General features: G+C 28.3%; 2 protein-coding genes across 4 annotated transcripts; one reads left to right on the top strand and one right to left on the bottom strand.

The window, feature by feature from the left end:
* Positions 1-469: 469 nt before the first annotated feature.
* Positions 470-11,588, bottom strand: LOC117177998 (peptidyl-prolyl cis-trans isomerase). Its single transcript, XM_033369162.1, has 3 exons — positions 11,202-11,588; positions 4,495-4,848; positions 470-1,266 (listed from the first exon to the last, which is right to left on the bottom strand). Exons 1-3 carry the CDS (start codon positions 11,400-11,402, stop codon positions 1,192-1,194), a joined length of 630 nt encoding a protein of 209 aa, XP_033225053.1. The 5' UTR covers positions 11,403-11,588; the 3' UTR covers positions 470-1,191.
* Positions 11,589-13,815: 2,227 nt separating this feature from the next.
* LOC117178801 (NADH dehydrogenase [ubiquinone] 1 beta subcomplex subunit 11, mitochondrial) lies at positions 13,816-17,179 on the top strand. Of its 3 annotated transcripts, XM_033370281.1 has the most exons (4): positions 13,823-13,896; positions 13,975-14,032; positions 14,296-14,405; positions 16,289-17,179. In XM_033370281.1, the coding sequence occupies exon 4, from the start codon at positions 16,302-16,304 to the stop codon at positions 16,746-16,748; it is 447 nt and encodes a 148-aa protein (XP_033226172.1). In that variant the 5' UTR covers positions 13,823-13,896; positions 13,975-14,032; positions 14,296-14,405; positions 16,289-16,301; the 3' UTR covers positions 16,749-17,179. The 3 variants fall into 3 exon arrangements, with proteins under 3 accessions (XP_033226173.1, XP_033226172.1, XP_033226171.1); XM_033370280.1 differs by lacking the exon at positions 14,296-14,405; XM_033370282.1 differs by lacking the exons at positions 13,975-14,032; positions 14,296-14,405 and having other exon boundaries at positions 13,816-13,896.
* The last annotated feature ends 353 nt before the right edge of the window (positions 17,180-17,532 follow it).

Genomic DNA, 17,532 nt, shown 5'->3' with positions numbered 1-17,532 from the left:
ATCACCCCCGCAATGATATGCCTAGTCCCTTTTTTCCTATGTCCATGCAGTTAATAAGCGTTCCGTCGGTAACTTTAAGAATTTTGTCTGGATGCTAGCGCCACGCAGTGGAAACCCCAGACAACATCGCTGCGATGCAAGTGAGAGAATTTTATTTATAAACTTCGCGCACAACATATTACTAGAGCTATTATGGAAGCGCTTGAAGTCACCTTCAGCAAAAGTTAATAAAATTTCTTCATTTTTAACGCTGCAAACAAAAGTATTGTGATTACTCCGTGGGTTTCTGATAGAAAATTCAACGTAGAATCCGAATTTCAACAGTTTAAAAGTTGATCTTGCTGTTTTTTGGGGGTTTTTTAAAATGAACCGAATGAGGACCCAATGGGGTCTTACGGGTACTTTATAGAAGCTCCACTCGGTTTCTTCGGTCCGCCAGGGGAGGCCTGATAATAATATGGAAAAATAATATAATAAATTTGCTCGAAAACAGTTTTATTTCATACAAATTGGAATTAATACGATCGTCACAACTACACTCTTCGATATCGTCCTTGCATGCTAGGAAGAAAATTACAAAGTCAGTACCTACAAAAGTGCAAAGCAAAAATTAATTATTACACTGCAACGGTATTCTCAAGAGTGTAACTATCAGATCTATGGCATAAAAGACAAAGGTATATTTCGTCAGATATCAAGTACGATAATACTTTAAAAAATTAGAAGCAGATGCAAAACATCCAACGTTGCTCATTGATGTCTTAGAGGTGCGTATTCAAGTTCAACAGGACTTTCGTGACTATAGTTTCACACTAAATGTAAAGTTTACTTAAATCATTTAAAATGCATGGCTGAGTGTGCGTTTTGCTAAAGCAGCAAAAATCGAGTTTTCACACTCGTAAGGGACAAATTTCGTAGCTTCTTTCATGCACGACCTTCAACGCTACTTTGTCTTATGCGAAGTGCTTAAAATCATCGATCGATATAAATTAAATTTGTACAGTCAGTACTAGAAGACTTTCAGACTAATAGGAAGATGCAGAAGACATTTTCGTTCACTGTATAAGGAAGATAGGAATGAATACCAAGTAAATTAAATTTAACTTGGGTATGATGTTTGAATAGGGATGGCGAATGCAGGCAATGGATCAACAAAAATGCAATCTTTGAGGTAATTGCCGACTAATCGATCTACGAGACTTGGCCACAGTCTTGTACTACGATCTTCTTTGATGTCTTGCCACTTTGCGATCCCAGGGCTTCCAACTGCAAGAAAGAAAGTAAAACGATTCATTCTACCGAAATGTCATCTATTTTCAGACTCGAAAGTTAAATTTAGGTGGTAGAATAACTTAAATTCTTTCGAATTTTAGAATAGATCGGTAATGTAAATTCTTAAAGCTGTTACAGAGAAAGGGCGGCCGTTTAAATAAAAAACAAAAATTCCAAGTCGTCTCCCGGTTTTTCTCGGGTTCCCAGTCATTTTTCACGGTCAGTGAAACTTAAGAATTCAAAACTTTGACAGCTAAAAATTCTTTCATTTGAAGTAATAAAAACTGAAGTGAAAATTAACGCTCTCACAGTGGAAATCTTGAATTTTTAACTTTTAATATTGAAGTTTAAACATTTTGTATTCAAACGCTCAATAATTTCCACGTATAAAGTGAAAACTGTTAATACTTTTCAATTGAACAATTTTAAATTAAATACAAACTATAAAATTTTTAATTTTTAACATTTATAAATCCTACAGTTCAAAGATTCAGATTCCGTTCACAAAATATAAATCGACGTTATCATTTTCAATACTCTACATTGAAGAATAAATTAATAAATTTGTAAATTTTGAACATTATATCATATTAAGCATTTTCAAGCTAGAAACATACAAAAATTAAAAAATGAACCATTTTTTGTTCAAACTGGACATTTTTTTAATTATAAGTTATATTAGTTTCACTTTTAATAGTTTCTAATCATTAATTGTTCAATTGTTATTCATACATCAAAATTTGTTTTAAAATATACTTAATTTTGCCTAAATATTTAAATATCTCTTCAAATTTTTTCTAAACTTTTAAATATTTGTTTAAATGATTGAAATTTAAAAAAATGTAATCCTGAAAAATCAAAAACATTGCCTTAAAATCTTTCGGATTTTTATTACCATTTTGGAAATCTTTTTCATAGTACTAAAATTATTTATTGAGTCATAAGATTTAAATTGAAAATATTTTTAAATATAGTCTTCAAATTAATTTTTCAAAACAAAAAAACCGTTTTCAATTTTCCTAGGAATCTTCGAAATTTTGTATTCTTATAAAACGTTTCACAATTCATAAAAACCTTCTACCATTTTTTCTCGTAATTTGCCAAAAAGCTTCTACACTTTGTTATAAATAATTTGAAATCATTTCAAGTTTCAAATAAACTTTGGATTTTTTCAAAACTTCTGAATATTTCCTCAACCTGATGGAATTTTTTCTAAATTAACCATTGTTATTTATCCATCAAATTTATAGAATTTCACTTACAATTTAAAAATATTTAAATAAAACAATTAAAATTGTAGTGTTCAAAGTTTGAATGTAGATCTTTGAAATTTTAACAATTTAAGGCTTTCTTTATTAAACAATTTCAAATTGCATAGGTTAAAAATATAATATTTTATAATGAGATTTCAACTGCATTTTTTAAAATTAAATTCCGTTAAAACTGCAAAAATTTATAAATTTAAATTGAACAGGTTGAAGATTTTTGGTTAAAAAATATAAATCCGCGCTATCATTTTTAATCCTCTGAATTACAGAATGAATTGATAAATTTGTTTAATGTTCAAATTTATACAAACTAAAATTTTAAATTCAAACATTAAAAATTGAACCATTAATTTTTTTAACTGAAAACTTAAAATTAGGATTAAAACAGAAGTTAACAATTCAGTTTCAATTTGTTTAATTTTGAATATTTGATTTATAATTGCTCATTTTTAAAGAATAAATATTGTTAAATGTTAAAAAATGGTACTTTTTTTAGTTTAAAAAAATCGCATTAAATGGGCTAACAATAGAATATTTGAAACTGTAAAAATATTTGAAAAGGATTTGAAACTTAATAAAAGCGTCTCATAAAATCAATTAGTGTTCAATTTTGTTAACTGGAATTACAGGTCAATTAAAATTGTTTAATTAATTTATATTTACAATTCACCAAATTATAACGTTTTCTGTAAAAAAAATTAAATTTCAAACGCTTTACATTTATAATTGTTTCAGTTTTCAAAAATAAATTTTGAAATTAAAAATAATATTGGTTTAAAAAAATTATTATCGTTTATAACTATTCTCCCATGTCAAAACGACAAATGCCACATAGTTGCGATTTTTTCCAATTCACCATTATTTATAACGATCTTATCTTAGACATTTGTTAGAAAGTAACTGTTTTTCTGAAACGTTTAACTTTGCTTTGGCTTTTTAGTTATGAACAAATAATAAATACATATTTGGGAGAATCGTTTTTTAAACAATTTTTATCTTTTTGTGGGTATATTTTTCCGAAATAAAATAGATATTTGAAATATTTTTCAAATTTTCTACATGGACCATATTAAATGTAAATTTTTCTTCTAGTAGTAACGGGCAGCCTTTTTGTTTAAATTAATATTTATTATTTGTTCTTAACTAAAAAGACAAAGAAAATCTGAACATTTTAGATAAATTCCACAGCTTTTTAGGATTGCACTCAGAGAAAATAATCATAAACAATAATAAATGGTTTAATCAATTATTTTTGTTAACTTGAATTAATTATTATCTCACTAAGTAAAAAGTGGACAAAAAATTAAATATTTCAGAAGAACCAAAACTTTCTAGGATTATTCAAAGAGTATAATATTGACATATATAATCAATTGTTTAGAAAATGGTGTTTGTTAAATTGAATTAATTATTGCCTCTCTCTGATTGAAAAGTAAAGTAGAAATTTTCAGAAAAAGCGGTAACTTTCTAGTGTCATTTTAAGTGAAAAGTTGAAAAATTAGGAGGAAACAACGACTGTCTAACTCCATTCCAAGAAAAAAAGTTGTATAAACAATAATAAATTGTTTAAACAAGTTATATAAACGTTTAATTACCAGTCGGAAGTAATACTTCATGTATCACAAAACAATTTGCATTAAAACAAAAAACGAAAAAAAAAATCATACTTAGCGCCAAAAACGCGCAAAACCCAATTTTTCATTCATGTTTTTTTTAGAATCTATCAAACAGACTTATGGGGATGATGTTTAAAACGTAATTCTTTATTCGCATGTAATGGCTCAATATTGAGTTTTAACTCGATTCACCTAATATTGGCGATTCTGAATAAAATGTACAAAAATTACTTTATGTCTTGTGGGAAATTTTGGGGACGATATGCATTAAAATTCAAAATAAAAAAAATTCTATTTTTAAGAGTTAATTTTCGAAAATGAATTACAAAAATGAATACCTTTCTAACCACATCCATGCCTTCGGTTACTTTGCCAAATACGACATGTTTTCCATCAAGCCAACTTGTTTTCGCACTCGTGATAAAGAATTGACTACCATTTGTGTTTGGTCCTGCATTGGCCATAGACATGACTCCAGGTCCGGTGTGCTTCAATTCGAAGTTCTCGTCCTCAAATTTGTTACCATAAATAGACTTTCCTCCGGTGCCGTTGTGATTGGTGAAGTCTCCGCCCTGGCACATGAAGTTCGGAATGACTCTGTGAAAGCTACTTCCTTTGTAGCCAAAGCCCAGTTCTCCCGTACACAAAGCCCGGAAGTTTTCTGCGGTTTTAGGAGTTACATCACTTCGTAACTACAACAAAGGATCAGTTTTTTACATTCTCATCAGAGAAGGTATTAGACGTATGTAAAAATGGAACCCTCCCCCCAGTTTTTGACAAATCGAGGCGTCCTAACGGTAGGGTGCCAACGCACGCGACACGACTTGACGGTACTTAACCAAAAATAAAAACAATAAAAAACTAACCGAGAAGTTAGCGCTAGAAAGTGTTGCTCGCGTAACTGAGCAAGATGAGGCTAGAAGTTGACCAAAACTAAAAGGTACTCACTCGCTTCATCAAATCATGAAAGTTCTATCTCGGGCGAGCAAAGCATGAAGGTTGCCACTTCTCACGTTTAGTTTATAAGCGAGAAGTGGGACCTTCATGCTTTGCTCGCCCGAGATAGCACTTCAATGGTTTGATGGAGCGAGCGAGCATCTTCTAGTTTTGGCCAACTTCTAGCTTCATCTTGCTCAATTCCGCGATCTAAAACTTTCTAGTGCTTACTTCTTCGTTAGCTTTTTATTGTTTATATTTTTGGTTAAGTATCATCTAGTCGATCGAGCGCGTTGGCATCCTATCTTTAGGACGCCTCGAAATGTCCACATTTTGAGACCCCCTGGATCCGAAAAACAGGTTTTTTACGAATGTATTTGTGTGTCTATATATTTTTAATTTGTTAGCACGATAACTTTCGAAAGAACTGCCAGAATGGATTGGCCATTGGTACATTTTTGAAAATTTTTTAGACCAATTTTTTTCAAGATTCAAAAATTCTATGTACGACTACTCATAGTATTCAAAAAGACAAACAATTTATCCTAATGACTTTTTTTATGAAAAGAATTAACAGTTATTGGGAATGTTTAAACTGCGATGTGCCACCTGGTGACAAAAATCCGAACTAGAAAGAATAGGTACGACTTTAAAGCTGTACATTAATTTTTGGATAAAGGTGTTTTAACGATTTTTGTTGTGGAGTTTAAAGTATTTGTTGGATACCAAAAGTAAGTCATTATCGAAAACAAAGGGGTGCAGATGGAATTTACATCTTATAAGGTGAATAAACATATTTTTTTACAGAAATATCTGTCCAACTGTGAATTCCATCCTTTCTAAAAAATACATTTTCAGTTTATCAACTGTGAATATAAATTAGTTATGATTGTTAAAACTAAACTGTTCTTAAAGATTTAAAAAGTGAATAATAATTAAGTTGGCAAGACGATTCGAAATCAGTTCGCAATTTTAGAATTTCCAGTTCCTATCGTATAAAATTATATAAACTATTTCAATTGAAAAGTCTTATTAGTTAAACAAATGTAAACGCCCGATTGAATCTTTATAAACTATTTCCAATTTTAAAATAATTTCAAAATAATATATTCATAAACAAAGGCTTTTATTAAATTTCAAATATTATTTCAGTTCATTTAAAATCTGTATTTATAGTTAAATAATAAAAACTAAAATTTGAACGTTACATTTTAATTGTTCTATTTAAAAAATTTAATTTGTAAGTAAAATTGTTTAACTTCGATTTATAAATAACAATTGAACACATATTATGTTTTTTTTAAATTCAAGGAAGTTGAAGAAATATTTAGAAGTTTTGAAAAAATTAAAATTCAATTTAAAATTTGAAATGATTTAAAATCATCCAAACAAAGTTTGTAGTGTGCCGCCAGAATATAGATTTTGACAGATTTAGAAGAAAAAATGTAAAAGATTTTTAAGAATTTGGAATGACTTCAGAAAATTGAAAAACATTTCCTATGAAAATTAATAATGATTTTTAATTTGAAAAGAAAATTTTCAGTGATTATTCAAAAGGATTTAGAAAGATTTACAAAATTATCAAAAATCAACGTGGAAAATTTTAAGGAAATTTGTTGAATTTAGCAGAATTTAAAAAGAAATTGAAAAAAAATGTGAACAACTTGCAGACGTTTCAAGATTTTCAAATAAAATTTGGAAGCATTTTAAGGATTTATTGACCATTTAAAATATAAATAATTTAACTGTTAATTTAAGAAGTGTTCCGTTTATAAAAAATATAATCGTTCCATTTTTAATGATGCTGGCTTAAAATTGCTTTAAATGATATAATTTAAAAAAAAAATGGAATTCATTTATTGATTCTTCAATTTAAACTTTAAAGCATTGGGGATGATAACGTGGAATTATATATTGAGAACTAGATCTGAATCTTTGAACTCTAAAATTTAAAAAAGTTAACAAATTTACTTTGCAGTTTCACTGCATTTAATTAAAAATTGTTAGGTTTAGAGTTCGATTTTTTAAATTTCATTGACCATGAAAAATTGTTGATAATCGGAAAATGACCGGGAATTTTTTCTTGGATTAAAACGGCCACCCTAAATCGTCTATTATTCGTATTCTTCGCATAATCTGGATAAACTTTATCATGAAAATAGTGAAATATTTTTTTTAAACCTATTTGACAAAAATGTGTTTTTTTACTTTATAATATGGAAATTCTATCTAAAACTATTTGCTTTTTATGAAGATTTATTTTTAGTATTCAATCATTGTTTTATACTTCACAAAACTATCGTAAAAACACTTTTATGCAAAAATGAATGTACAACTATAAAATTGTACCCACTCTTTCTAGTTCCAGTTTTGGGCACCAGGTGGCGAAATGGTAGACCACCATTCCCAATAGCATTTGCAAAATTCCAAAAAATAAACAAAAATTAACATTTTAAGTCAAATAACGCACCATACGAAAATCCACCAAGAGAAGAAAAATGTTGATTTTAGAATGCACTACTATATTGTCATAACAACTTTTTGAATTTTCTTCAAAAATCAAAAATTCAAATATTGACAGCATAAAAAAGAATGGAAAATCAAAAATTCCATTTTCCGATCAAATCATGCAAAATACGGAAAATGACGAGTAAACAAAATTGTGCATTTGGAAAAGATTTACTTTTTGATAGGAAGCATAGTTTTTCTTTTAATCGTACAAAACAGCATTAAAAATATTAAAAAATTAAATTTTTCGACAAACGACACAGGATATGAAAAAAATCATGGATAAAAGTTGCTCTTGTAAAAAAGAGCTAAAAATTTGTCATGAATATTTTTATGGGATGCGTAGTTTATGTTTTAATTGTAAAAAAATAGCATTTGAAATACAAATTTTGTTGTTGAAAAATTACGCAAGGCCCGAAAAAAATTGAAAAAACTTGTTCACCCAAAAAAGATTTACAAATTCTTTATTTATCATTTTTAGAAAAGACGAGTAAATTTTTTTTCAATCGTAACAAATAGGATTGAAACAAAACAAAATTTTTAGAATAAAATAAAAAATGAAAATAATTTTGTTTCAACACTAATGGGTGCTATACAATTAAAATGCTAACTTTTTTTGTTCTAACTTCTTAGTTTTTATTCAGAAATTCTCCATTATTTTGGTTAAATATAACAATCAAAATAACTAATCGCCATATTTGTTGCTTTAACGGTAAAAAATATATGTAATGACAAAATATTTTTAAGTTTTGGAATTTTTCAACAAAAACTTTTGCGATCTAAGAACACTCTCTACTGCAAGGAAAACCATTTAACTGCCTCGTTCCTGTTATTTTATACGCACCCGGAATATGTTTTAAATTAATGCGTTTACTTGACCGGAAAGAAGGCATTAAAGTAGTTTTACAGTACTGAGAATTCAGTGAAATTGTTAAGATATATAAAAATGATAAGAAGTTTTTTTTACACTTAATATAATTATACTCATCTTTATATTATATAATTAATTAATATAATTCACCTATACTTTTCAGTTACAGAAGATTCTGCTAAAAAACTTAACATAAAATTAAACAACACTTATTTTTTTATTCTACCAAACTAATTGAATTAAAAATTATCAGTAATTTCTTGATGAAAATTGAGAATTAGGAAATTACTACTATTTTTTAATAAAATTTATAAACTGCTTTTCTTTCCTCCCACTGAAGTAGCTTGCAGTTTAATATTATTCCATAAAATATAAACCCAAAATAACTCCAGAAAGCCCATACACTTTCTTAGATAATCACTAATCAATACTCAACACTTTGAGCGTGTAGACTTTCCGGGAAGAAGTTTTAAAGCTGGCAAAACAAACTTATTGATTTACGCCCTTGGTGGTTTTTATTATCAAATTATTTTATCAAATTTTTTCAAATTATTTATTTAGAAAAATAAGTAGTTAAAACTATTTTCCTCGTCATTTTTTTGTAAAAAATTGTTGACTTTTTTGCATTTTTGTCATACGAACTGATAAAATTAACAATACCAATGCTGCCGATCCTATTTCAGTATTTTTTCCCCACATCTTGGTAAACTTCCATAAATTTTTTCGTGCATTACGACTTTAAAATTACAATATATATTACTAATGCATGGTAGCCACTGGACCGGGAAACTAGAAAATGACACTGAATTTAGTTTTTTACCGGAAATTCCACCAACATTTACAAGAAAAATCTGTCCAATAGCTTGGAATATGACAAATTTTATGTCACATGATATTGTGTAATTTAAAATAAGTTCGATTTTGACTTTTTAAATATGAAGTTCAATTTTTAAATTTAACGATTACAAAATCATTCAGTTTAAAACGTGTAACTATAGTGACTTTTATTTTACTTATTAAAAATGATTTGGTGATTTTTAAAACTAAATTATAGTTCGAGTGTTAAAAATTGAACAATAATTAATTTTTCAAGAGGATTCTCAATCTGTTCAAAATTAAGCAACTTACAGATCTTAACGTTTAAATTAACTGTTTTTAATTTTCAAATAATTTCAAAATGATAGATTCATAATCAAACACTTTTGCTTTTATTCAATTTCAATACCCAATTCAAATATTGTTTTAGTCTAAAATATTAGACTTTTAACCCATTAAATTTGAAATGTTTTAGTTTAAAAAAAAATAATTTTTTTTAGTGTTTCGCACTATTTAAAGGTTCATTCAAAACAAGCAATAAATTAGTTTTTTAATTTTTAAGTGGAAGTGCTGATTTTTTCTGGATGGATAACAATTAAGCAATTATTAAATTGAAACGACTTCAAATAAAAAGAATATATATTTTTATAGTATATTAAATCACAATAATAGTCAGACAGGTCTTTTTAAACAAAAAACAATGAACTTTTAACAAAATAGTTAAATTTTTAACTAGAGAAATCGATTTTCAACGAAATACATGAATTTTCAACTAAAAAAGATAACATTTTCAAAGAAAAATATATCAGTTGATATTTCAACCAAAAATAATTCAATTTTAAACCATAAACAGCTGAATTAAATTAAGACGAAGTTTCAACAAGTTTGTTGAAAACTCTTGATAAAAAAAGGTAAGTTTTCAACCAAGCAGTTGCATTTTTAGCTAAAATGTGGATTTTTCATACCAAAAAGACAAGTTTCCCACAAAGAAGTTGAATTTTTAAATCGAAAATATGAATTTTCAACAAAAAAGATTATATTCGAAGAAATAGTTGAATTTTAAAACCAACAAAATTGACTTATTTGTTTTTAACAAAATTCTTGAATTTTTGACAACATAATAAATTTGCTAAATCCTCAAGTTTATAAATTATACAAAATAACTTTTTCGAGATCAATTTGTACAATATGTTAATTAGTTTAAACACTTTTCGGAACTACACATTTTTCAGGTAATCCAATGTTTAACATTATTTTTAAATATTATTAAAATTCTATGCAAGTTTAGTTTCTGAAATTGGACTGAATTTTTGTTTTCAGGTATAAAAGATCAGAACGCAGTACAAAAAATCAGAAAGTTAGGACAACGAATAAAAAATCAGAACGTCTAGTCACCCAAATTTTTGATATTTAAAAAACAGAAAAGACACAAATTCCAATTAATGATCCTTATAACTAATAGTGATTCTGGAATAGATTAATTCCTTTTAAAGGTCACGAGCAGGTGTTTCAATAACGAGATGATATCATTGTTACGTGGCGAGTGTATGTAACCACAATTTTTTATTTGATAGTGGTAATGACGTATGAAAGTGTTGGTGACTTCCTCACAATTTACCACGTGTCCGTGAATGGAAAATTTCTAGATCACAGCAACGTGGAGAATAGATCCCCACAATGTGACAATGTCGAACATCGAAATTGCAAATTTCAAAACAAAACACAGCACTCCCATTCATTTTTATTCGATTATTGAATTATCCGAAAATCCGATATAATAATTCCATCTGCCCATAAGACTCAAGATGGCTAATCAGCGACCAGGCCAATAGATCCGGGCCGTAAGAAAATTTCAACTACGGTCTCAATTTTTTTTAAATATTAAGCAAGAAATTATTGATAAATAAACTTTACCTCCATTACAATGCGACCCACGGGTTTGCCGTCCGCGGTCATGTCGAAAAAAACACGTGGTAGACTCATTTCTTTAGCTACTGTTGCTAAACTCTTTACTAGAGCTGCGAAAGATCTCTGCCGGGTGGTGGCTCCCAAATGATTTAAATGGCTGAAGGTCGAACTGGTCGTGCTGAGTCTACAGATCGATGCTAACGCCATTTTTTGCTTTCTGCTTCAAGAACTATTTTAAAAAGTAATGTGCCGATTTTCGGTATAAAATTGCTATATCCTAGATTCAAAAGACACTCTGTGAGTCCAGCAGATTTCAGCAAGAAACATACAGTTCACGTGAAATGGACACGCAAAATTAAAGTAAACTCCGCCATTCTTATATCCCAGAAATACACACGTGTAGAGAAAATTCTCGAGAACTTAAGATAGAGTTTCATGAAACTCTGATGAAACTCTGAGAAAGTTTCAAACATGTCAAATATTAAAGCGGGAAAATTTTTAATATTTAAATAATGGTATTAAGTACTGAATTAAAAAAATTAATTGTATGTTCTCTTATATTAATATATCAATGATAACTTTAACAATAATATAAGTTAATATAAATATTGCTATAAATTTATAAAAATACATAAATATCGAGTTTTGTATTAATTATTTGATTCAGTGACATCAACTGGAAATATGGCCGCACGTCGAGTGTCAAGGAATAATACCAAAAGCATATAGGAAATAAACAGAATAAACTGTATTTTTATATAACTTGGGGTGAAAATATGTCTCCATAAATATATTTTGATAGTCTTCTTTATTTTTTTAAATCTATTCAATTAAATCATAAAATCGTTACAAACCAAAAAATATCGATTTTATAATTGAATTAAATAGCTCTTGAAAATAAAAAATGTTCTGAGTTATTAAAAAATAAGGTTTTCCCCTCTGTACCCAGGCAAGGCAAGATGCGTTCAACCAAGACCATTACCGCTTTTACGATATTTTTTTGGTACTCCTGTATTACTTCGAAACATACGTAACATGTTTATTCTCCATATGCACAACAAAATTAAATTAAAGAAAATTTTTAAAATGTCGGGCAAAAAAGTTACTGCAGAGCAGCAGTTGCCATAGAAGACTATGTACTGTACACCGGATTAAAAATACGCATCTTCCAGACGTTCCAGACTGTCCTGAACATAACCGTGCAATATATTCCCTAACAAGCGACCCTTGCATTATCATAGTTTCAGGAAATCTTCCCCGAATATTGTGTCCTACCTGGGAAACTTAAATTTTCCCTGAATTTTGAATTAATAATTTGAATTAATATTTCATACAGAGTTCGTATCAAGGTTCTCGACCACTCAGATTTGTCAATAACCAACAAGGCAACTAGAAACAAAATCTATCTAAATTGTTCATTTCAAGGTTAATTCAAAATCTATGTTTCGTGAACCCCAGCGTGCAGACATCTTGGATTTCTCGCACCAAACCTTAAATACCTAATTAATTCGGATTTAAAAAGTTTTCAGATTTAAAACCTCCAGGTTTACAGTGTGCAGTCCTGAATAAAAAAATACGCATTGGAAAATTACTTTTATTTTCTCAGAAAAATTTCCAGCTTTCTAAGCTAATAACACAAATATAAATAAGCTAATAATAATATAATATACGCGAATCACGAGGATTCAACAGCCCTGTCTGTTTATGATTGGATTATCCCGAATGTTGTTGATTTGCTAAAGCTAAATCGGGTACTTAGAAGTGGTTTTCTTTAGTAGTTTAGAGATTTCAAACCAAAAATTTACCTTATGTATATGAAAAAACTTGTTTGATATTCAAAATACAACAATACGATATCTATTATATTTGTTCACGGTGGAAAATTCAATTATAGGTTATTCATAAATTTGAATCAGTGAAATTTATTGCTAATATGAATTATTGTCTAGTGAATTCTAGTTATGAATTAGCTATTTTTTAGTGATGAATCAGCCAAAATTACTTATGTATAAGTGAAAATAAGTGATTCATAGCTAAAATTCAATCATTGCTTGAATTTGGTAAACATTTTAACGGACATTTCAATCTAAAGATTTGAAATTAATCTATTTTGATTGAGGATTTAACTATTTTGTTTAAAATTGGTTTTTTTCAGTTGAATTAAATGTTTATAACGTAAAATAAAGAAAAAAATTATCTTTAAATATCAAATATTACATTTATCGTTGAATTTATCTTTCTTGGTTGAAAATGTAACTACATAACTAATTTATTAATTAGTTGAAAATTCATCTCATCGGCTGAAAATATAACTATTTTATTCAAAATTAAACTATTTTGTAGAAAATTTAATATTTTCACTTGAAATATAAAAAATTAAAACGTTTTTTAAATTACTTTCGAACGTTTCTGAAATTATAATAAAACGTTTCATTGACTCACATCCCTACCAGGAATTGAATTTCAAATTTTTAAATGTTTCTTGAATCTTTTAGAAACATTGTTGGCGTATTATTAAATTTCTTTTGGGTTAATATTTACAAATTAAAGTATATTTTATAAGCAAAATAATAATATTTTTCGTTTTACTTTTACCCAAAACGGGCGCTAGTTTCGCGAGAGTATAAAGATTCATACGTTTGCCCATCATCATAGCTAAATATTCACAGGCCTTTTATGGCTGACGGTCATTTGCAATCTGGTAAAAATCAATTTTTTAAACTATAGAATAAAGTTATATTTTTATTAACTGTATTAACAAACATGTGTATTTTTCCAGTATTAAGATTGCAGTCAAGTATTTTCTTCTGCTAGTGTGCTCACGTTGGTGTTAAAAGGTTAATGATAATTTCTTATTTTGGGGTTATGTCTGTAAAAACGATTTCATAACTTTCTAACTCTTTCCTTATTGTCAATTTTGTGCTAAACTTATGTTAAAACCCTAGGTTTTTTATTGAGGCCTTGAAAATAATTGTAGGGCTTCTACTGGTCTGGGAATTCTGGGAAAGTCAGGAATTTTAAAGGGCAGTGTTTGTGTACCGAAAAAATCCGTGTATTTGTACTGAAATTTCGGTTCAAATACAAATAGTATCTTTTCCAGACCCCGCTAATCGTACAGAAAAACTTCTGCTGTTCGTGCCGAAATTTCGGCATACGTAGCCACGGCCAATTTAAAACTGGTGAGGGAATTGTCAAGGAAAACCTAACAGAGTGAGGGAATTTTCAATAAACTGAATTTGAATTTAATTTAATTATCTAGAAAATTATGGAAGATCGGGGTGGAATGGGGAAGTTATTTTTTTATTAAAAATGTTCGCCATCTATTGTGAAATACTAAGATGGAAATTGTTTTTAAAATATTTTAAACCTTCATGTTTAAATTTCGTAAAGAAATAAATGTGGTAAAACACTTAATAACGAATAAAAAATACAAATAAAAAAGGAGTGCTTTTGTTCGTTCTCACCCCGAGCCTGGTACAAAACGTGACACGCACTAGTGTAATGAATTTAATTGAACTATTTTTTAAAAAGTCATTCTTTTGAGGTAAGAATTCAAATGTTTTGTTGGACTACTAAGTTTAAAATGAATTTTTTTGTTGAAAATTTATATTTTTTGTTTGAAAATTCAACCATGTTATTAAAAATAAATGTATTGGATTAAAAAGTAATATTTTTTTTTTGAAAATTCGTCTTTTTGTGTTTAGAATGAACGTTTTGCTCGAAAAATGACATTTTTGGTTAAGAAGTCAACTGGTTAGAAAATTCGTCCTGTCTAAAAAACTCAACAGTTTGGTTGCATATTTTTCTTTCTTGATTGAAAAATCTTTCCTGGTTGAAAATTTTAATCTCTTGCAGAATTTTTTTTATTCATTTAACTGTTTTCTATTTTTAATTAAAGTCCTTTTTCGCTAAAATGTCATCTATTACTTTTTTTTAAGAATCTTCATTTTAGTTGAAAATTCAACTATCCTGTTGAAAAGTTTTTTTAGCGCATTCCACTGTTTTTAATTTAAAATTAAAATCCTCTTTCTTTGTAGTATCCTCTATTTTATTTCTCGTTTAGAATTAGTCTTTTTTTATAGAAAATTCAAATTCATATTTAATTGTAAACAGATTTATTATCCATAATGACGAATTTCCAAAATAAATACATGATTTTAAATCAGAGACGCATTTTCAACAAAAATGAAGAATCTTCAACTAAAAAGAAAAAAAAATTGAAGAATTTAATTCATCTTTTAGTCAAAATAAAATAATCGCTTATTTAATTAAAGAGAAGAATTTTCAACTAAAATGAAGAACCTTCAAATAAAAAATTAATATTGAAGAATTTAATTCATCTTTCAATCAAGTATTTGAATTTTCTATAAAAAAAAGACTAATTCTAAACGAGAAATCAAATAGAGGATACTACAAAGAAAGAGGATTTTAATTTTAAATTAAAAACAGTGGAATGCGCTAAAAAACTTTTCAACAGGATAGTTGAATTTTTAACAAAGAAAGATTTTTCCGACGAGAAAGAAAAAAATCTAACATACTATTGATTTTTCTTTGAAATTTGAAAATTCCATTTCTGATTGAAAACTTATCGTTTTTAGTTAAAAACGTATGTATTTTTTTTAATTCGACCCTTTTTTATCGAAAATTAATATTCTCCATTGAAAATTCATATTTTTGATCAAAAAAATCCAACTATTTGGTTAAAAATTAATTTCTTTGGTTGAAGATTGTTCATTTTAGTTGCAAATTAATTCGTTTAACTTAAACTTCCTTACCTATGAGAAAAATATATAAGGGTCAAGGAAAATGTAAAATTGTTCAGTGAAAAGTCAGAGAATTTCGAAATTAGGATTTTGTAGTAACCCTAATTTTTGAAATATTCTATTCATAAAAAAAGGAAAGCACTTACGGCAATCACTATATTATTATTTGATCGACATTGTTTCAGCTTGCAATTTTGTGGCAAAATCGCAAAATTAAAGCCCCCAGAATGCCAAAATATAGACCAGTTATTATTCTAGTTGGAACAGTAGAACGAAAACCATAAGTCCTCTTTATTTTCTAATAATTATAATTCCCCTTTTAAATTGTAGGGCAGCTTTGACAATGGCCGGGTTGGTTCGTCTTCGCACTCTGCAAGGCTTAAACAGAGGCCTTAGCTTGATATCAAAGAATCAGAGTCTCTGTCGGACTATTAGTACGTCGTCGAAAAAAAATATCACCGAACTAACAGACTGCCAATCCCATGGACCCCCACCAAGTAAAAAGAATTGGGTGAGCTGGGGATATGATAAGACCGACAAGAAAATTGATCGTCATTACATACATGAATCTATGTTTGTATCCGTTACGCTCTGTATAGTTTTCGGTTTTTATTACATGATGTATTTACCAAACACGAGAATGCAAGATTGGGCACAACGGGAAGCTTACCTTGAACTTCGACGCAGAGAAGAACTTGGTCTTCCTCCAATCGACAAAGACTATTTCGACCCTGCGAACTTTTCCCTTCCAACCGACGAAGAATTGGAAGACACTCCGATCATTATTTAAAAATAAACTCATTGCGCATTGACTGCAAGTGGTAGTGTTTTAAATAGGGGCCCGAACTACACTATATTGCTGTTCTAAACAAGTTCTTCATAGTTTCGATCAGGTTCCTGGTTTATTAAATTTAATTAAATAAATATTATAATATCGAGGCGATTAAATTATGTGATTCAAGAAATACAGTATAACTTTTCGGCTGACATTTGGGCAGGTTTCTTTTTAATGTACATACTCTTAAAAATCACGAACTTACTGTATAACTTAATAATGTTGCCCTTTAGGAAAAAAATGTTGATAAAAATTGGGTACTTTGCATTAAAATGTACAGAAAAAATGCTCGTCACATGCATTTTTTCTGCTAATTTAGTAAGAAAATGGAGAAGATGAAGTGATTCGAGTAAAACACGAAAAATATATGTATAATAAATTAAAAATGAGTCTTTTTACTTACCTCTTCTGAGCCTGGAATTGCAGATTAGTCACTTTTCGTATAATAAAAACAGAAGTTTGCATGGATTGCTAATCCATACGTTATATAACGCAGTAAAATTGAAATTTTAGGGATTACAGTCCCCTATTTTCTTAGAGATCTCCTATTTTCTCTATATTTCAGAATTTTTTCCCTTTTTTCTTGAATTTGCGTTTAATTTTTGAAAGAGAAAAACTGATTTTTAAAAGTGGGCCACACAATCTATACTTGTGCATCTATGAGCATTAGGGCTGGTCAAAAGTAATTGAAAACCCAATATTAAATTAGAATTTTTTATTGTTTATAAATTAATATAAT

The sequence above is a fragment of the Belonocnema kinseyi genome, chromosome 8 (genome assembly GCF_010883055.1).
Source record: "Belonocnema kinseyi isolate 2016_QV_RU_SX_M_011 chromosome 8, B_treatae_v1, whole genome shotgun sequence".
In the NCBI taxonomy this organism is placed as follows: Eukaryota; Metazoa; Arthropoda; class Insecta; order Hymenoptera; family Cynipidae; genus Belonocnema; species Belonocnema kinseyi.
Note: the sequence above shows the minus strand (reverse complement) of the source record. Positions and strands in the feature narration are given on the sequence as shown.